The sequence below is a fragment of the Acanthisitta chloris genome, unplaced genomic scaffold (assembly GCF_000695815.1).
Source record: "Acanthisitta chloris isolate BGI_N310 unplaced genomic scaffold, ASM69581v1 scaffold3580, whole genome shotgun sequence".
In the NCBI taxonomy this organism is placed as follows: Eukaryota; Metazoa; Chordata; class Aves; order Passeriformes; family Acanthisittidae; genus Acanthisitta; species Acanthisitta chloris.
The window spans coordinates 11,657-34,384 of record NW_008652035.1 but is presented as its reverse complement, the minus strand read 5'-3'; the positions used below and the strand labels follow the sequence as shown (position 1 = coordinate 34,384).

Sequence of the window (22,728 nt, the reverse complement as noted above, 5' to 3'; positions counted from 1 at the left end):
ATGTAAACAGTTGTGTATTACTGATAGAACATGCAATCATATTCTAGTAGAAGAGTTATATTCAACGAATTCAAAAGACCCTGTCACAGAAGATCTTACTCAAACTTTGCAGATCCTTCTGCCTCTTTACATCTTTTTCATAAACTGAAATATGTAAGAAAGAATAAGTAGGTAGTGTCAGAACAGAGTGACTACAAAGCAAATGAAAGGAAGCGAAGGAAAAGAAAAAAGAAGATTAGAGCAGTGACTACAAAAATGACTTGTATAAAGAGGTAGGAAAAGCAGGAGGAAAACTGTATTGTGTACTAAGTCACACAAAAATATCAAAGACCAGAAAGCTGATTTCTAGTTCTGAATTTGCCAAACTAAGTAGCTAACTTTGGGCCATGCACTTAATTCGCTTTTTTACCTTAATTCCTTCTTTAAACAGAGGGTGAAAAAAGCCTGGTATGCTCTTTAAAAGGAAAGCATTTTCAGAAACAAAGGCAAGCAAGAAAATACAAATTAAGACTAATGTTCCTACATTTATTTTTGTTGACTGACATGCTATTTGGACTGAGGACTCAAACATATGTGCTCCTAGTCCTAAACTGTGGGTAAAAATAGCTTTAAATAAAGAGCAGTGTAATAACAGCTTTGTCTGTGAGAGCAAATGATATTTCAATTAGATCAAAAAAGGAACACTGAGATATTCATTGTTCTGACAGCTTCTGCTCAGAAACAAATAGTGTTATCTTGCTAATTGAAATGCCAAGAAACGTATGTCAGATCTGTAGATCTGGGATTATTTTATGTCATTTATCCACAGCCAAAATCAGCTTTTTGTCATAACTAAGAATGTGCAAACGCCTAGAAAGAAACAATTCTGTCTGAGCAAACAGACAAACAGCTGTTTCAGAGATAGACGTACAAAATTATTTGCTCCTGGGCACAGAGGCTGTCACTGACGGAGGCAGAATTAGAGTACAGGTCTCTGTAAGATCAGATATATCTTGACTGCCAGGCCAGGAATGACATCTTGAGTTTCTCTAGGTTGACTGACTGTATTTTCCTCTGCTCTTTGCCACAGCGTTGCCAGTTAACACCTTTCCTTTTTCATCCTTGAAGATCTGTAGTAATGATGTCCTAAGGACACTCATGAAAAATCTGTGATGCTGTCCAATTACTCTTACCAGAAAAAACAGTTCAAACTTTTCTTTCTTTACCTTGGATCTCTCCTCCAAGACTCGACATGGCCATGAACACTCCTGTTCTTAAATAATTTTATTCTAAAAATATATGTAGCCAATATAATTTACCTCCAAGATTGCACTTTTCTTGACTCATAAATCTGGCTTTTTTTGTGTTTATGTGCAGATTTTTGCAGTTCAGTGAAAGAGATTAAATATTGTAATTGTTAAGTATGCCTCATGGCTTTATGTCAAGTTATTGCTGACTTCTTCCACTGTAGCAACTATAATTAAAAAAAAAAATCTATCTAACCTTTCATTAAACTCTTATAAAAGAGAGGAAAAAATTTAAATAGTTTTAAAGAAAAATGTGAGGCTTATTTAAACCATTTCCATTTTTTTTCCTCAATCTGTATATAATTTATTTTGTTAGAGCAAATCTGTTTTGCAATCTTTTAAAATTGCATTAATGTATTATATTTTGCTTCTGGAGAATAAAAAGGAGGGAAAGTTCATCCTGAAATGAGTCCAGTGCTCCCTCTTTTAAAGAGAAAATAATATAAACTGACAGAAAGAAGAGACAGAGAATAATAAATATGATTCTGCTTTTTGAAGATCTCTCTTGCTTGCAATTTTGCTGCTGGGAAATTACACCTCCAGCACATGGTCTTATGAACCACTCCAAAACCTGTAAATTATTTACAAGCCTCATGCTGTCTAAGCTGTCTCTCCCCTTCAGTATTTCTAAGAATGCTGCCATAGGTGCATTCTTCTTTACTACCTAATCAACACACTTTTTAGAGAAGAGGCAAACCAAAAAGACACACAAAAAAATGGAGAAATAGTGAAACATAGCAAAGGGAATGAAGGAGAAACAAACTCAAAGCTCAGACTTGTGTCTACATAACATACAATTTTGTGTGATGGATAAAGCTGGAGCTTTGGCAACTTTGAATGTATCTTAATTATAGCCTTTTGCATGACAGGTTCTCCATCCTATGCCTCATCTGCTGTCAGTTTTTGTTCTGCTTCATTTTAGATATATGTTCATGTCCAGTGATTTAATTATCAATAACTGATAATATTTTCTCTTTTTGCATGTACTTCTACTCTGTCTGCAAATTCAAATTTTCCATAGACACAAAACTTAATGGAAAAACACATACATAATTTTGAACTAACCTGCTTATACTTCAAAACTAATGCTGCCAAAAATCCCCAAACCTGGACCCACAGCAGCTTTTCATAGCCCAGTCCAGTTTCCATTTTTTAATTCGAATATGATGGAGCTTTGGTCAGAACAATATAAGAATTTAACAAATAGCCTTGATATAATAACATAATCCAGGCCAAATTAATAACAAAATCTGGGGCATCAGACACCTCATGAAGCTCAACAAGAATTTCAATGTTCTGCATCTGGGAAGAAATCTGCCCTTGTCCAAGTACCAGCTATGAATGTGGGATGTGGGGTTACAGGGAATGTCAAGCTAAGTGTGAGCCAACAAAACATTCCTACTACAAATAAGATAAACCACCTACTGGGACAAGGCTAGCAGGATGAGGAATTAATCTCTCTCTCTGCTCAGGACATTTTGAAGTAAGTGCTAACATGATTAACTTTCTGTCCTGAAAGTGCTCTTAGAATACAGGGTTCACTTTTGATAGGGTTTTTTTTCCAGTAAAAGAGCAGAATACATCTCAGAAATGATCTTTGTGAAGATGAGCTGGGTGGCATTGCTGGAGTTCTAATCACATTACTGGCAAACATAGGACAAACACCAAGAGTAGGGGAAAATTCCTGCAGCAGCTAATAAAAGTGAAATTATTTTAGCAGGACTTCAAAGTAGATGAGACAAACTAAATGAGGTTTCTGGGGGAAAGAAGGTTTTGAAGACATTAAAGAAAAAGCAAGTGTAGTCTGAAAAATATCTCAAAAGATATGCTTGAAAGAGATGACATGAACTAGCCTGTGAAGCAGCCTCAAAAAACTAATTCAGAGAAACCTTGTCTCTTGAAATATTTGAAATGGGGTGAACAAAGCACTAGAAATTAAGACTGGGGAAAATTACCTGGGAATAGTCAGACAGTTCAAAAGATCTTTTTCTTTTCTCACTAATACAGATTTTAAAAAAATCACAGACAAACATATTTATACCCCTTTTCTTTTTTTCTTTTCCTTTGTTCTAAATACTTCTAGAAGAAGAAATAGCAGAAGGTGATGTGGGGAGAAGAGAGCAGGTGTTTTCCTGCCACAGATCTCCCCAAGAGAACAACAAATTCACAGAGGTTGAACTCTAAGCAAAGTGTTTTCCATTAGGTGTTGGTAAAATTTCAAGGGGTTGTTTCTCCTATGAGTTAAAAGAAAAAACCCATGTCTTTGTAATCTATTCTAGACAGGCATTTCTCTGATCAGCTTCTTTGAACTGGCATCTCCTGGATGGCAGCATTGTCAGTATTTGGGCTCCTGCATTTTAACACCTCTTTTTGAAACTAGATGAATGACTGAAACATTTAATTTCCTTTGTATAGATTTATCATTCAACACCTCAGCACATCAAATGAGAGCTTTGAGGAAGATTTTAGGAAATCACTGCATTTATGAGATAATTGCAATGACTATAGAAGAAATACCTACTTTGGCTCTTTTGATCAGGCAATTATATTATTCGCCCAACTCTGTGTTCTCCTTGAACTTTGCTGTTTGCCTACTATAAAAGCCAGTTTGTCAAAGAACTGGGAGAATGATTGGCAGGACAGTGTCTCAAACTACTCACAAAGGATGACAATTGGTTTTATTCTATCTTTACACCTAGTATTTTGGGGCTGCCCAAGCTTATGCTATAATGGAACAAGTCTAGACCTTACTTGCCTTTCTTCTGAAAAGCTGTTGAAGAAACTGCTGTTAATTACCAAGAAATGTGCAGAGATGGGAAGAAGAGCACAGGCAATTTGCTGTGGAAGAGGTGGGTAAAAGAAAGTTTTGAATATGTGTGTTGGGTGCCCAGTGAACAGTGCTGGCAATCAAAGAGGCTCAAAGGAAAAAAGTTAACCAGCTACTCTAGCCAATAAATAGAGCTGCCTTTGTCATGCCTCCTACCCATTAACAGAATAACTGTTAATTTTCACAGAGAGAGAGGGAAGATAGTTCCTCAGACAACTTAGAAACATGATTTTGTTACTTTAATCAATTTTCATACTCCTTTAAGTAGCTGAAATATTTTGCTCACTTCCCTAACATTTTATAATTATATTCGGTGTTAATTTGAATTTATGATTTATTAATACCCTACCAGTAAACAAAGAACTTTCAAGATACTGTGGGTATACCAGAGAAACAAGAAATTAACTAAATGAGGGTGGGTTTTTTCCCCCATTTCTGCATAATTCATGCTCCATAATTATGCAATGTCTATTTAAAGGAGAACAAATGCAGAGTATAGGACAAAGTGTACTTAAAACTCAGTTATAGCTGAAATAATGTAATATAGTTTTTGTTCTAAAAAATCTTCCTAGAGTAAAATGAAGATTAATGAGTACATTAGTGAAGCCTTTCCTACTTTGTAGGAGAGCTGAGAGTCCCAGTATATTAATATGTGTAAGACATATGAAGATAGAGAGTAGAAATTTTAAAAGATCAAAATACAAAGTGGTGTGGGGTTTCTTAATTTTTATTTATTACACTACTTGAAATTAATTTTATGAAAAGTTTAACTTTAAGGCCAGCATTAATAGGCTTTTCATCTCTGGGATAGTGTCCCCACTATGTACAACAGCATATATTATACACATGAATGTGTTTATGATGCCCTATTTCTAGCTTGATGGATTTTCACTCATTTTCTCTAATGAATAACTTACATTCAATTCAGTTATATTGAAAATCACTGGTGTTTTTAATTTCAATTGCCACTTCTACTTTTTATGTTATCAGGTAAGGAACAGTAATTAATGTAACTTCCTGCCTATTGAAATTGAATTAGTTCTTGTTTTGTTTATTTTCTGATTTGGTTTCTCATGTTAGTTCTCTCAGGAGTGAGCTATAAAAAGCAGTTTCACAGCACCTTTTCTTTATTGAAAAAAATTCTGGATTTGTATTTTTAAAAATAACTTCTATGTAATGATATAGAAAGATGCTGTAACAAAACATTGATGAATGATGAAATATGTTGACCAAAGGTATATCTCAGATCAGACTTATTTGATGACTTCAAGAGGGCCAAATTTTCTTCCAAAAACAGCTTGTTATTGTTTTCAGGTACTGCAGAATCAATCCTTATAGATCAGAATATAAAAGCACATACTCTAGTCTTGTATACTTGAATATACTTGTTGGGCCCTTAGAACTCGTAGTAATGGAGATAAAGAAATATTTTCTCTAGTCTCTATAGAAGCTTTATGGCATGAAAGACAGAGATACAAGGGAGCTGTTTTTTCTAAAATGGTTAGGGAAGGTTACCTCAGATCATCTTTTGTCCCCTACTCTAAAGTCTTCCTATGAATTTTCCTACTTGTGATTACAGGTGTAAAGCTCAAGCTGGTTTTGAGGACTGAAAGTGAAGAAAACAGTCCCAAATGGAGTGCACTAATTACTGGGTCTAAAGAGACAACTTTCCTTTCAGTCTTTCCTCTCTGACCTAAAATACAGTGGAATTACTTCAGTTAAAGACTCACAGGGATAACACCTCAGGTTGTTGCATTATCATGTCTGTCACAGAAGCTATAAACTCTTATAGGTCGGTGGCAACACTCTGCATTTCTAGGAAGGTTGTGGCAGTCAGTGGATTTGACAGCATCAGTCTCCATTGATACCCATTGGTGAAATACATGTAAAAACTCCTTCTAAGACTTGTCTCATCCAGCAAAACACAAAACTTTTTGCTTCTATTTAGCCACCTGTAGCAGAGTTCCAATGATGCTTTCCAATGGCACAGCAAAGATGTACATCTTCTAGAATCTTCCCTCCCTAAGACAGACTAATGAACAAAAGTATCTTCCCAACCACTACTTGCCATGGCAGTCTCAGAGGAAAACAAGCAGAAATAAAGGAACTGGCTCACATCCAGCATGTGTGGCTTCACACAGTAAATAACAATCAACATTTTGGCTGCTTCTACAATGCAGTGGGCAAGGTGCCAGCAATGCTTTTAATCAGCACCCTTCTTTGTTTAGCAATGCCCACTAACTAGTGCAATTTTTAGTTTCTTATTATTAGCACTGGCAGTAAAATAACAGTAAACAACATGACTAAAGATTTGAACTTAAAAGCTCACCCGAAAGCTTGACACACCAAACTTCATGGATGAGTCTGTAGCATATGAAAAGTGCTTACTCTTTCTACCCTTACTTGTAACTAGGCAGGGGCTATAATTTAAGTGTACCAGAAGTCATGCTCCAGATATTTTGTACACACTTTGGCAAGGACAAGGTGCTCACCCTCTTGGGAGAAGCTGTATTTAGGTGAGCACTGCTTCTGTGACTTGCCTTTCACACATTCCCATGTGAATGCTTTTGCTCAAGTCCCTTCAATTCAACTGAAATCCTAGGTGAAAGGAGGAGGATTCGCTCCATATTGGCAAGCCCTGGTCCCTCAGTTGTGTACTCCCTTAGACCTGTTCAAGTAACTCACTTGAGCAGAATGGAGAACATCACCAATCCCTAACAGCAATATTTGAGTGTAGGTCTCTACTTTAAAACCATGGAGGCATTTATTTCGTTTTTCTTAACATGAGGGAGCTGGTGCTCTTGCTTACCCTAGTAGCTGCTTGTATCCTTAAAGGTGGAAGATTCACTGAGGAGGAAACTGTACTAACAAACTTCTGCTAAAGGTTAGTGGACTTGCACCATCATTTTATAGCCATATCTGAAAATGAGAAAGCCTTAATTTAGCACAAGGTATTTATGAAGCAACCTCAGTGTGTCAGGGGTGAAAACATATCCTATATTCTGTCTTAAATGCTGATCTGTTTTTTTTTAAAATTTGTCAGTCAATTGGATGTTGATGCTGAGTACTGACACCAAAACAAATTTTAATTTTAATCATGAAGAAAGAACACTGTGAGTTCAGCATTCCTGGGACAAATGTCTGCATGAAAGATAGTCAGGCTAAAAGTGTGTCCTAACTCAAGTTATTTCAGCAATTTTCAGAGTGGTTGTTCTTTGTTTCTTTCAAAGCTGTGCAGTGGTAAAGGCAGACAGATCAATATTTGGTTAGTGCTAAATATGATGAAAAGCATCAAGGCATTTCAGTGCCTACAGACTCCTGCCAGCTCGCAGAAATGGCAAAGAACATAAAATTCAATGGGGATCTGTTTAGAAACTGAAAATCAAACATTGGGCTCATTATTTATATTTTATATAGTAATACATTTACCCTTTAACAAAGGTTTCTGCTTTCTCCACTACTAACAACACTTTCTCTCAGGAGAAGGGCTCCAGCAGTGCAAACATAAGAACAAATGTGCTTACCTGCATAAATATTTATGAAACTGAGCCTGACATTAGCATAAATAGGACCCGAGTCACCAAGTACAGTGGGAAATCAGAAGCAATTGAGGTAATGATGTGTATGAAGCTCCTGTGAGTGAGAGAGAGATGAGGCCTGTGGGAAGAAATGCTTCTTCCCTGTTCACACAGTGAGAGCAATGTGTCTCATCCTGGAGGCTCTCTGGCACTTGAAGTCTGCCAAAGAGTCCCCTCTCTATGTACAAAACCATCACCATCACATCTGCAACTTGCCCAGACCACCAGCACATCACACTGACATTGCCATTATTCTGCTGCCCAAAGGGCTCCCCAGAGTGTAGGTCCATGATAAGGAGAAGAGACATGACCATGAGAGCTCTACTATTTATGGTCATCATGGAAGGGTCATAGTGTGCTTTGTGGCCATAAATCTAAGTGCCTTTGAGAAGGAGGAATGAAGAGTTCCATAAGACAGGGAAGGATGTACGGGAAGGATGTACCACTGCTACTTGCAAATGACATATCATTCCTATAATTCAGTAAAAGGCATGAAAAAAGCACCAGAATTTGAAGTTTAGTAAGGAATATGAGCAGATAAGCCTTCTTAGCATAGAAAAATATATCTAAATAAATTAATAATTCTCCTTTAGACTTCTGAAGTTTGCCTTGTCTCATATGTGAATACTCAATACATTGCTTTTGGCAGCATATCTCAAATTCGTAGCACCAAACCATTGGAACTGAATACTTATATAAACCTATATGAAAAAGAAGCAGAAGACATTTCCCAGTTAAAACATGTAAGAAGAAGGGGAAAAAAGGATAACTGGAGAATCAGATACAACTTGAAAAGAGTTATCTATCAATCAGGTCAGACCAAAGAAAGAGATTTCATTTCTCACAGTTGTATCATTCCTCATGGAGATGCACTGAGGCTGAAATTGCTGGACATAAAAACTTCTTACCGTCTGCAAAGTTTATGGCACATAAACTTTGTCTTTATTCCATAACTACAGCTTCTGAGCACAGAATAAGAAAATAAGGCTGTTATAACTTGGGCTGCATTACAGGAGGTGGTACTATGCCTCTTGATCAGTGAAGCAGATGCTATATGACTTGATTTATTTATTTTCAACACTACTGGAAGTGCAGTGCATTTTTTTGAAAATCAGATTCAGTGTGGTTATTTGATCAAGTCTGAGGGATGACATGAGAACTGTACTACTTGGATGAAAGAAACAGAAAAAACAACTGATTTCTGTGCATAAGCTTCTAACCTGTTCATGGACTGTTTAGTGTTGAGACAGTTACAGTAATAGAAAAGGGATGGACTTCAATCTTAGGATCCTAATTAGGTCTTCATTGGACAATTAAGCAGAAAACTTCTTAGAGTGTCTTGAGATTTCCCAGAAGATGCTGCTTACAGTAATTCTAAATGCAGAAGGCAAAGACCAAATGAAGAAAGGCATCTCATTTACAAAGCAAAACCTGAAACCTCCAGTTTCAGGTCCTCTGTTGAACAAGTGAGAGCTCTGAAGAGGCATATCCCAGTTGAATAGCAGGAGTACCTTAATTGGGATGCATACTCTCTCATAGAAAGAAAAAAGTCTTCATAAGAAAACAGAAAAAAGGAACAGATTTTTCAGTACAGTGCAATGAGAACAGCTTATGTACTCAACAAACAATAATAATTAGTATATATTTTGTTATTGCTTCATGGAAATATCTTCCTCTGGGAGTGGACTGGAAGGCTTTTGACTCAATTGCCACTAAATTGCAGTTGCCTGACAGACTGAAGGAATGTACAGTTCTTTTAATCACAGACAGTTAATGTGGTGGGGGGCAAACCAGCTGAAAAAAACCTGTAATTGCCACATTTCTATTTAGAGCTCTGGAATACCTGAGAAGTCATAATAGAAGCCATATAGAAGCCAATTCCCTACAGTGAAAAACATATGAAGAAAGAGGGACAAAACTTCTTCATGGCATTTGGGCATGTTCCATTAAAATCAATGAAGTTTTGCATTTGCAAAGACTTTCAGAGAGGCAGAATTTTCAGCCTAGAATAATAACAGTATAAATTCAGGAGCTATATGTTATGAGCATCCAGAATTGGTGAATCTATAGAAGTAGTTAAAAATGAATTTTCCTCTGCCCTGTGTTGCTGAACTGGGTTGTTCAGCAGTGTGGCAGTTAGGTATTGAACCTGGATTTCCTACCCATTGACTTAGTAGCATCTAGATCCAGTGCTTAGTGCTGACATTTTAAATCACAAGCACATTCATGTGTCTGCTGTTCTGATATCTAATTGCTGACAGGTAGCAGACCAAATACAAATACTGCTATATCCAGCCACTGGGGTTTGCCTATAAAAATTATTCTTGGCATTTTATGCATAAAATGAGTAAATAGTTGTTAGAAGTACCACATAAAGTGCTTCCTAGATCAGTGATTTTTCAGGTATGAGTTTACTGTGATTTATACTTGACAGATATGGAGCTTGTTCATGGAGGGGTAAAGCATCTCACTCAAATACACTGCCCACAGAACACACATTTCACTCCTAATGCTGAGGAATTCAGTGTTCATTTTTCTCTCCTGTAAGGCTGAACTTTGCTATCTCCAGCTCCTGGGAAAGTTCAGTTTCCCACAGCCACCAGCTCCCCCACTGGTGCTCCCCACTTTGTTCCCAAGGCATGTTTGAGGTGGCTTTGATCAATGAAGCAATCTCTCAGATAGCCAGGGACACTCTGAAAGGTTTTGGCTGCCAGACCAGAGACATTAAATTAGGCAGTTGTCAATGTGGAGCCCATGCAGACTGTGAAGCACTGGTATAATGCTCTCATGCAACCCAGAAGGCTTTTTAGTGTGATAGTTAAGGCTTTTAAAGGTGTGTGGCAGTTAATAAGCCAGCCAGAGAGCCAAAAGGGTAGAGTCTTTAGACTTCTAGTTTCATGCTGAGTTTACTGAATCATGCTGTCTTCTGAGTTACTGGGTCCTATTTCTTCTGTTACACTCACTGTATTTAAGATCCTTTAAGAATATTTCACAACAGAATTCATCAGGTTGAAAAAATTCCATTACTTGAAAGCTAACATGAGAATCATTCACATAATTGGAGTGAAGTGCAACTGTGCAAATGTCCAGCTGATCTAAAGAATACAGGCTCTGTCAGATACTGGATTTTAGACTTTCACTCAAAGGTAAGTGCAGGTTGACCCAAGACTTGTAATAAACTCCCATGTCACTGAAAGACTTGACCTTAAGGCTTTGTCACTTGTGATTTGCTGGTTTATTTGAAGATTTACCAGCACTTATTTTTAGCACAGATGTAGGTTTAAAGCCATTTCTATTCAGAAATTAATTCTGTTGAAATGAAGAAAGAACTTTGGTCTCTCTCACTTATTTCCAACAAAACCTACACATTGCTGATTTTGTTCACAGTGACCAGGAATTTCAAGTAGAAAAAAATATAAAGATCCAAAATCACTTGGAAATTCCTGGGATCCATCACAGATCCCTAACTCCAGCACAAATAGGATTTAATCTATAAGGTCCATGGGACCCAAATGGTTGAATTGCACCATCCAGAAGTTTCACCAGAAAATATATTTACTCCCACTTCTCTTATTTTGCAGTCTTAGGATATCCACCTGAAAATATGTGTTCCATTTGCTGTTTCTGAATTGCAGCATAACAAGGAGACAACTTGGTACAGAATTTAATATGGAATTATAATGTTTTATATTAGAATCCTCTAAAAGTAAGAAAACCAGTAGCAAGAAAACTAAGTAGAGGGATTTTTTGAGCACTTTCTCAGCTGATGAATTGTCTCACTGAACCATTTTATGCTAAGCTCTGTGTTATAAAGTACAATGTTTATAGCAGTTGCAGTTAGTATTCATCTCACCTCATGAAGAAAAGGGGACAGGTGGAACAAAGGAGAATAAGAGGTGTCTACTCTTGAGTTTTAAACTGCAACATCATCAGTGCTGCATTGCACCAAACTTTACTTCTTTAATGTTAGTGATTACCCAGAAACCAAAATGCAACAATTGTACATAACTCAAGTATCAGGCTCTGTAATGCTTCCTCCAGATGCTGCAAAAAAGTAACTGCAGTGAGCTGTAGCCAAGGAAGATATTTGGCTGCTCATAGTCTAGTACATAAACATTTATATTCCGTAGTGATGCACATAAAAGCTCATGTGGTAGAAAACAGCTCTACCAGCAGATGAGTTACACTGAGCATCTGGCTGGTAGAGCATAAGGTCTGTCCTGTGCATCGTGTCAGCTTGGCACGGCTGACAGCTCACATGAGCCCTGCAGAGCACATTCTGGAGCACTGGGCAGGGCACTGCCAATTTCAAATACAAGGGACTGACAAGCATACAGAACAACACAATGCCACCAAAATTTAATACTGACTTTTTTAGCACAAAGAAGAACTTTAGAGGTATTTGGGACTCTGCATTATTATTAATACTGGGTGCTAAAACTCACATTCCTTTTATATGCTGCTTAATTAGCAACTTGGCATCTACCTTTTCCAGAGATAATCCATGAGCAAGCAGTCACTATTATGAAGACAGTCCTGGGTATGCTAGATGGCATTTTTTCCCCTAGTGAACACAATGTGAAGTATCCCCATGCAAGTTATGAGATGAATAGAACTGTAGAGACTGAGTTCATTACTAACTTTAAAAAAGATTTCAATCTCTGCCAGCAACTGTGAGACTAATTGAAACAAATACCTCCTACTGAACACAATAAGGTCTGGAAATTTGTGACAACTGTACTCTAAGTCTGTCAAACTGTACTTTCAAATTATTTTTACTCTTATTTTTGAAAAGTTTCAATTTTCTTCACTAACTCCTGAAGGAAATACATAATGAATGTAAGCATTATTTATCGCTCAGTTTGTCAAAAGATTTTCACATAGCCTTGTCTGAAATGTGGATAAATTCCACATTCCACATTCCCAAAGTGGAGACCTACAAAGTTGATCAAGGGACTGGAGCATCTCTCTTATGAGGAAAATTTGAAGGAGCTGGGCCTGTTCAATCTCAAGAAGAGACTACTGAAAGGGAGACCTCATCACTATCTATAAGTATCTGAATGGAGGGTGCCAAGATGATGGATCCAGGCTCTTCTCAGTGGTGCTGAGCAGTAAGACAAGAGGCACCAGGCAGAAACTGATGCACAGGAATTTCCACCTGAATATGAAGAAGAACTTCTTCACTGTCTGAGTGACCATGCACTGAAACTGATTGTTCCAGAGAGATTATGGATTTTCCCTCACTGGAGATATTCAAGAACCATCTGGACACAATTCTGTGTAATGTGCTCTAGGATGATCCTGCTTGAGCAGAACAGTTGCACCACATGACCCAATGTGGTTCCTTCTAACCTGACCCATTCTGTGATTACCTAATCCCATATATTAAATTACTTATGTAATCTGAACATAGGTGGTTCAGATCACAAACTGATGGAACCTTTCACTGGAAGAGACCTCTGGAGGTCACCTAGTCCAACTGATCAAAAATATGCTACGAATATTCTTACAGTTGGCTATGTAAGTATACCTTAGATGGATAAACCCATGTGACATGAGCCATATGTTTTTATTTCCTACTCATTAGATTGGAAATTTAGTGAACTAGATACAACCAGCACTTTTTCCTCACTTATTTTTTTCCTGTAAGAGACTAACAGAAGAATACACAGAATTTTCCATGAAAGAACAATGAGAATTTTTTGGTTTATCACACAAAACTCAAATGCTTTAGACAATCCATAAATGAACCTTATCACCTCTAAAACTAGCTTTCATTAAACTTTCTGTGAGAGTTACAAAAGCAACATACAGTGATACAACACTTCCATCAAGCCATAACTGAAATGGAAAAATCTTTGTATAAATTAGCATATTTTGAGTTATGCACATGAATGGATGGGTAGTGTGGTGGGGGAAGGAATCTTTGAGCTGTAACATTATCAGAGTTATTATCTTACTATCATTGTTTGCCTCATTTGCAATAGGGAAGAAAAGTATCTTAGAAATGTTTTCCCAATAAATGTCACGAGTATGAGGCTGCCTATTTAAAACTACAGTATGTGTCTAGGGACATTTTTATGCATGCATGACTTCAATTTACATTTTGTCTGATATACAGGCAGGGAAGATAAATGTTCACGAAAAATCCGTTCAGTTTTCTGGGGAAGTCTGGTAGATTCCCAACACAGAGTTCTAAAAAAATTTTGATGAGAATAATCAAACAAAATTAAAAGATTATTACCATTTAAGTTTAGCACAGGAACATCTTTTGTGCAGCAAAAGGATTATCTAAGTATTTTTAAAATGGAAATGTGCCATAGCTCAGGGATGTTTTTAAAACTGTGAGAGATCTATCAATGGACTAAAGAGAAAGAAAGACCACATGTTGAGTGCATGCTTGATAGTCTGTACAATTTATTGTGAAGTACCACTTGTACTAGGCCTGCCACAGAGCCATTGGTTTGAAAGGTTAATGACTGCAGCAATCACAATTTCAATTTACAAGAAATGGGATGACAGGAAGCCAAATACAAAATGGAGAGGTCCCACTGTGATGGCAGCTGAGCAACAATTCATTAACAAGAGCACAGGAACATTGTAAAACCAGAGTGCTGGGGACAACCTTTTGAGTCTGAGGAGGGCTTAGGACTTCTGTTTAGCTCATTTTTCAAGGGTAGTATAGAAGCTTTAAAATGGCTAAATTACCTAATATAGACATAAGTTCTCCTTTGATATTTTTTTTATAATAGTTGTTAGGACATCTGAAGGTGCTTATCCCACCAGCTTAGGTTTTCTATAGTGTATGTCCTCTTGCAATTTAGATGTTGACCTTGATTTCTACCAAAACAGCCATTATCCCAATAGAGATTTCAATAGTCTTTGGGCATTCCCTGCAGTTACACTGTACATCTTGCTTCCTTAGAGCATCAGCTATCCTACAGCATGATCTGAGACTTCCTAAAGCTTTGAGTCATCTACATATACACAGAGATGCTGTCTGAGCCCCTGTGCTCCTTGTACCTGGATTTTGCATGTAATTTGCCTACACTGGAAAATCAAATTGCTGAAAATATTTTTAAGGATTTACCTTTTTACTTTTAAGTAAAAACAACGTAATAAATCAAACTTTGTAATAACCAACACTAGAGAAATACAGGAGTATTTGCTGCTTTCTCACCTGAACTCAGAACTACATGTAAGCTAATTGAAGTTATAAATAACAAACAACTGGAGCTGTGAAAAATTATGTTCATCCCTGTCTCAGAATGGACATTCTAGAACTTGAGAGGATTCAAGGAAATCAGCAGGCTGGAGTGAGATTGTATAGACAAAACCACTCAAGCTAGAACTATGGTGCTGTAGGATGCTGTGAATTTGATCTAACAGGACCTATGGTCATCAGCAGAACTACAGAAACTTAAAGTCATGCCTTAATTTATCTTGTTTTATATAGTTACACTCTTGAAGAAATAGTAAGACAGGCAAACATCAAGTGGAAAGCATAAAGCACAGAGGTAGAAGCTGCACAGTCACTAGCCCTGGGCATGCTTTACAGCTTTTTTGAAAGTAATTGATAATTTTGCAATGATATTACATCCAACACCCCTGAAGTTCATGCTAATTAACTCTAAATAGTCAAAGATATGCTATAAATGCATGACTTAGATTATCATGTGCTGATACAGAAATTAAACACACGAATAAAGAGGTATTACCATGTTTTACCATCAACACTCCTTTGAGAACTAAGTAGAACTTAGATCTTGGAACACAGAATCATATGAAGAGCTGGAATTCTTCTTTTCAGAAAATGCTAAAGTGGGTATCAATTAAAATACTTCCTTATAACCTATTCTATTTCTCCATACCTCATTTTATGCAGAGAATTATCAAGGTCCTTCATTTCTGAGCCTCTTAAAATAATTATTCTTAGAGAAACAGACAGAAGACTTATTTTATCCACTATACTTTGTACCTTTTTGCCTTAGATAATTAGGGACATTAGCTCATGATTTGCAATGCCTAGGGAATACTGTCATTAGCAGGGGAATGTTCTCTGCTACTCTGAGGAAATGAAAAGCTTTTAAGAGCAATCATTGTTAATCACTACATGCCGATGTTATATACCTTCTGGAACTGTGGATGATATATAGACAGGACACATTAAGTGACTCTGTCTTACTTACATCACAAGCTTTCAATAAAAACGCATGTTTAAAACATCCCTTTGCATGGCTTGCTTTCTTTACAAAATGAATGGCATCTAAGAATTCTGCAAGATTTACACTTCTTGTACAAACTATTGAAAATCTCCTCTCTGATTCCATAGTTGAGCTTCATTGTGTTTCTAGCATTATTATACTATGTTACACAATTTCATCTGAGTAGTAAATGCTCAGGGCAAGAAGGTACAGCCCTGTTCACCCGAGGAGGGTGAAAGAAAAACTAAACTATAAGGTGGTAAGTGGCAATTAAATTCATCTTTACCTTCAACTCAGCAGGAGACTTAGCATCTGCACAGTTGTAATACAGCTGAGTATGTAGATTAACACTGAACACCTATGATTTGCAAGCAATCACTAGTATTCATGTTTTTAATATCAAGTATTTTCTAGCCAATGTGAACTGCATAGTTTTTTAACCACAAGAAAGGTAGTAGACTAAAATATAGAAAACCACTATTTTAAAAAGAAAACGATTTATTATTTCTTACTAAAACCTTTCTGAATCTTATTTGTCTGCTGTACTAACATGTCTCACATGCCAACACCAAGCCCAGCACCACAGGGCACCTAGTACACACTGGAAAAGGAGTCAGACTATACCCATCCCTCAGTGGGGATCCCTGTGAACTAAAAACATTGGACCTGCCAATAGATCACACATATCAGCAAAAAAAAATCACAACTAATTACTCACAGTAGAGATCTACAACATTAATAGATTTGTAGAACTGAAGAAGTCATCTACTGCTATTCACCAGAAGAAAAGTTCCTCGAGTGCAAGTGAAGCCAATTCCTTCTTATGATAGCTACTGTGAATACAAAAATCAAAATCTTTCCTCCTACTGACCAAATTCTTGAAGACTCTCCTATTATTGCACCTTTAAACAAACAACAACAACACAACTTTCTATTTGTCTTTGAACAGAGTCCTACTATACTAAGTTATAATTATTATCTTCTGGGCACTTTCTATTTTGCCTGCATTTTTGGTCATTAAATAGCCCAATTGTTGCAGAATTATTGTTTCCTCACCTGACTAGACTTGCAATATTTAGCTATTGAATGCCATGAGCTGCACTGTCAGTCATCCTTTTATACAGGTGAGATTGCAGTGGCCTATCTTGTAAACAGATGGTAAATTCAAAAAAGAAGTACTTACATTCTTGAAACCTCTATATAAGATCTGAAGTTCCTTCTTTGTGAATTTACTCTGTGCTTCCAGCAGTTCAAGAGCTTCAGGTCTATGTCGCACTGTGGCCATTTCCATTTCATCTTCTACAGTGTCTGTAGAATACAAGAGACAGAGAAGCGAAGCTCAACAAGAAATATAGAAAGTAGAAATACTTAATCCTTGCAGGAAAAGAAAAGCAAGTTAAAAGACAGTCTCTTAAAGAAGAGTTTTTGCAGCTTTAAAGACAAATGATGTGTTCATTTTGAACTCTGCCTCTGTGGTTGTAAAGAATAGAGAACAGCAAGGATGATCCAGTGGTCTGGATATTACTTCTTGTGTAAGAACCACAATAAACTGGAAATCCAACGTTCTGCAAGGGCATGCATGACACAATCAGTATAACTTTCCTGTTTCTACAAGTCTTGGACCAAAGGAAACAATTCTATAAAACTTTAGTGACTCCAGAATACTGAAAATTTTCCCTTGGTTAGTTAATGGCTATGAATTCACTGTATGAGGCTGGGACTCTTAGTGTCCTCCTTTTATTGTGAGGTTGTGCTTTGGGTAGTGTGAGAGATTGATGTTGCACATCCAGCAGCAGACCTTACTTTGACTAGGGTATATCTAACCCTTCAGGGCAAACATGATTGATGGTGAGTAGTCCAAATGGGGAACATGATGATTTTAGTGACCTCTTCTTTAGGTGTTTAAGGATGTGAATATACACATTCAAGGCTTACAGTTGAGTGCAGCCCTAAAACAATGAGATATAGCAATGCATTTTTTCCCAGGTAGAGTTTTAAATGCAAAAGATCAATAAGTTAGCTAAAGAAACTTCAAATGTGTATTTATATATAGGGTGCCAGTCATTTATCTGATTAAAAATATGAATGTATCTGCTTTTAAGTACTGCCAGCATTAAACATAACTTACACAGTATTCCAGACTAATTTAATGAAATTGCTGCCTTATTCTGATTTAAGTTATACCAACTATAGAAATACAACTTGAGAGAACACACCTAATTGCTGAAGATATATAATTTGTTTCATCAGAATGTGGAACTCTGCATTCTCAAAGTTTGATTCAGTTTAATATTCATATGAACACAATATTAAAAGACCCCATTAAAATAGCATTATGCTTATAGTCTCATTTTTTTCCCCCCTGCTATAATGCAGTGATAGTAGCTCTTAGCTGCTTGGGAGAAATTTGGCATCAAAAGACACAGTTAGGCTGAACAAAAAATGAGCAACCTTTAAGGAGACAGAATCACAACATATAAACTATTTTGATAAATCTTCATGAAACTGTAGGGCCTTGTCTTTTCTCCTGTCAAAGATATGTTGCTGTTAGCTCTCATCTCAGGAAGATGATCCTAGTGTCACTGAGACAATTTCAGTGTCACCTACAGCCTTATCTCAGAATGTCCATTGTGTATTGGCTTATGGACAAACTATAAAATGATTCTATGATTCATTTTTCTTTATAGATCATCTCATAGACCACTACCATCTTTGTGGGAACTTCCAATCTAAATGCTATTGACAAAATCCTCAACTGAATTTACATCAACCTTACGATGTTTGATAGTACTTTTAAAGGACCACAAGAATTCACAAGATTGTAAGAAAATCACAGCTCTCTTCTAGAAAAATACACCCTGAGATGCAAAGAGGAAGTCATGAAAATCCTGCCTTTATAGATGAAACTGAAATAAAGTGGTTCCAGAGTTAAGATGTCTTCCTAATCTATGGAAGGTGTAACAAAGTTCTTGAGTCTCATTTTAATTACGCATAAGAACATCCAGGGTTTATTTTGCACAAATTCTAAAGCATTTCCATCATGGTTTAAGGGATTAATCTTTTATATTCTTTATATAGTCCCTAAAGTCTCTATAACAATGTAATTCTGCAGCTTTGCAACCAAATTTTTTTTTTTTGTCAATTGCAAGTCAACACGAGGCACTTATAGTGAATTGGTAAAATAATCAACCTGAGAATAAATATTGTTGAAAGCTCATCAGTATGTTATATTCCAATAGTTATATGGGATTTAAATGAGCTTTTGTTTAGACAGAAAAGGACTTAACTGGAAATGGGTTCTCTATGCACCCATTTGTAAAACATCTGCCTGCCCAGAGAGACATCTACATGCTTTTCTGGAAGCTAAATGAATGCACATAACAAATGTGAGGCTAGAGATAAAGGCCAGACAATGTGATACTGAGCACAGTGCTTGGTATATCCTTAGTAATAAACATTTTTATTGTGTTTATATGATTCAGTGGGAATGTAGAAAGCTGCAATGGGGTGATGATGTTGTCTTTCTGTTAATGAAAAGATTCAGTATAGAACTCTTCACACTCGACTTCTGCAGTCTCTTACAGGCAATAAATATTTTCAAATAATAAAAAAATTAAGGCCACTATAAACTTCCTCGAAATGTGCCAAATAGGCTGATTCAAATGCTATAGCATTCGTGATTCACTTGCAGGTTTTTAATTTCTTTCTTCACACTTCTAGCTACCACTACCCAGGCTAGAAAAAAATTCCATGCCTTAAAATATGCATGGAAAGTGTGTGAAAATGTATCTATTTCTAAACATTAATGATTTCTATGGCATTAGTTATTTCAGTTCTCTAGTCTAGCTTCTTCACCCTAAGAAAATGAAGAGTTCTTTTCTTTCATAGAAAGACAATGTGTCAACTGAAAACCAGAAACAAGTTAACATTCCTGGAATAATTTATCAAACAAAATATTCTTACTGATTTGACTAACAGGTCACTTTATTATAGCTAAATAGCAAAGACAGTTTTAAGTGCATTTGCCACAGGACCTATACTTTGAACCTTTGTTCATTAAAGGAAGAAATGGTAAAAGCAATGCAAAACACAGATGTAGTCTTCAAATAATGGCAACAGGAGAGGCATGTCCAAAGTTAGGGCTCAGTTCATATCTGCAAAAATTGTGCACATGCCTTTCCCTGCACAAACTCCAAATTAGAGCCTCCCTATCTCTTTAATAACTGCATGCAATACTTTTCTTTTCCAAAACCATTCTTGAACCTAGTCCTATCTCTAGCACATACATTTATCTAAGGAATGGTAGTTTTAAGTTTAAACTTAACTAGGCTAAAGCACACAAATAAGAAAAGTGTTCTTTTACATGCTCTGTTCAATAGAAATGCTGAATTATGTTCCATACAAATGCTGAAATAAGATCTTATATATTCAGATAACCTTTGTCTGCACATATTGATAGAAATGCAGAAGTGCAAATTCAAGCTATGTATATTTCAACAAGTTAAAATGTTTTTAAAATATTCCCCTGATCATTTCTAATCACATCAGGTGACTGTTACCGTAGGTAGTGCTGGTTTCTACAACTTCTTTCATGCTAGCAGAAATCAAATAGTACATGAAGTCAAAAAGGGATAATAACAATTTCATTTGACATAACATTCTTACATAATATAGTACTTCATTAGGGAGAAGAGTAGAGAAAGAATGTTGAAGGCATTACTTTTTACATCTTGGTTCTTAAAAAAAAAATTTAATGCAAGTTTTATTTTGACCTCTCTCCTGATTTATGAAACACTTTTAGCAAGAAAATGCAAGCTTTACATGGTCAAGGTTATTGAGACTGACTCTAAATGGTTTTGTTTACCTGGGCAGACAAAAAAAGCTTGCATAGAAATGTGCAAGGAATAAGGAAGTGTCACTCTCTAACCAACTTCAAACCAATCAAAATTTCTATTAATTCAATTTCATTTCCTTTACCTACTCTATGCTTTGTCCCTGGAAGTGTTTAAGGTCAGGTTGGATGGGACTTTGAGCAACCAGGTCTAGTGCAGGGGAACTGGACTAGATGATTTTAAAGGCCTCCTTTCCAACCCAAACAATTCTGTGATTCTATGATTCTTTTTATAATCTAAGGCTATATTACTCATGCAATGTAGCTAAAAGCAACTTCCACATAAAGAAATACTATCAGATGCCGTGACAGTAACTGACCTTTTTAAGCTATCCTATTTTCAATTAAAACACAACAGCTGAAGCCACCGTGAAAAAAAATAAATCCCTGTACACCCAGACATTTTGTTCTTTTCACCTTTGAAATCTCAAAGGAAAGCAAGTACCAGAGTCTTCTCTATAGAGGAGCATATGAAAGACAGTGAAGTGGGATAGCAAAAAAGAAACCCTAGATTCATATCCCTACAGTCTTGATACTTAATAGGGGCCTGTGTTCATAGCCAAAATGCTATGGGTTCTTCTGAATTCACTGGACATGGGGAACTGCTCTTGGAGGCATTTTTTTTGCCTTTGACTGACTGATATGCTTTATCAGAAGAGTACACAGGAAGCACACAGACCATTCAGCTGCTATTTTTGGGTGCTCAGATTAGAGCCTAAAATTAAGTCAGATCAATCTAGACTGAATTGGGTCCACAGAAAATCAGCTATATTAGCCAATTTATATAGGAAGGCATTAATGTTATTAATATAATTAATCTTTATCTAAGTGTATATATATATACGTACATATGTATTTATTTGTGTATTGATCTCTCTCTCCCTCTCTCTGTCCTCCTATTTACCTACCCTGGAGAGATTTTATTTCCTCACACTATATCAAGGCATTAAAGGTAGTGTCAGTGTGCTTCTCCTTTATCTCCACATTCATAAATTTTTTTCAAACTCATTATTCTTCTTCTCTCAGACACAAACTTGAAGTCCTCTTCCCTAAATAGTTTGATGTTATATAGTCAAAACCTGCAGGGCCAAGCCTTTCCTCCCAGACCAGTATTGCTGGTACAACCCTATGTATTGGATAGGAAGCACACAGACACATGCATCAATATGAACAAAAAGTTATCACTTTTCAAATGTATGGAGAGAAGGTATTAAATTTAAGCAGTGAATCACTTCTCAACTAACTTGCAGTTCCTAAGTGCCAATCCAGCAGCTCCTGTGCAGCAGATCCTGGCACTGGTATCTTGGCATCCTATTCTGCACAGACAAATCTGTTACCAACCCACAAATCTGTTCATCACTTGATTTGAAACCTCGATAGAACATATGATTACTTCAGCAGATATCTTGCCTCTCAAATGAGCAGTTAATGAAAGTATAATTTTTGAAGCATGCAAGCCTAAAAAAAATCAAATGAAAAAAAAATCAAATCAAATGAAAAATAAAACTTGCTTTGAGTAACAGGAGATGTCGTTTTGGCAGCCGAGCAGGGCAAGAGCTTCATAAGTCGCTCTTTAATGCTGCGTTTGGTACTGTTCTGAGCGTAGAGGAAACCTAAAAAATATATTATCAGGACTGTTAACACAGGCTTGAGAACAATTTCTGTACATGCTGTTCATTGTTTTAGCAGAATCCTCATGGGAAAAGGCCAAACAGATGGCAGCCACAGTGAACCACAAAGGGCAACCAGAATATTTGAACAGGACAACAAAATTGTTTTTCTTTGTACCTTTCCGGTATCTTTCCAATAATGGGAATTTCTCTTTTGTCTGTGTGCATCTCTTGTAATATTCTTATAACCCGTTTAAGTTCTTATAACCCACCTCAAAACATCTAACAGAGAAGTATCAGATTATTTATTTGAAACAATAGAAGGTGAAAGA

The 22,728-nt window shown here is 36.5% G+C and overlaps 1 protein-coding gene across 1 annotated transcript in view; it reads right to left on the bottom strand.

The window, feature by feature from the left end:
• Positions 1-22,391, bottom strand: part of LOC103802913 (Kv channel-interacting protein 4) — a 37,478-nt gene extending 15,087 nt beyond the window's left edge. Inside the window, exons 1-2 of the mRNA XM_009075447.1 lie at positions 22,298-22,391; positions 17,049-17,203 (exon numbers count right to left, since the gene is read on the bottom strand). Of these exons, the coding sequence (XP_009073695.1) occupies positions 17,049-17,203; positions 22,298-22,349 (207 nt within the window). The 5' untranslated portion in view covers positions 22,350-22,391. The remainder of the gene's footprint in view (positions 1-17,048; positions 17,204-22,297) is intronic.
• Between the last annotated feature and the right edge of the window lie 337 nt (positions 22,392-22,728).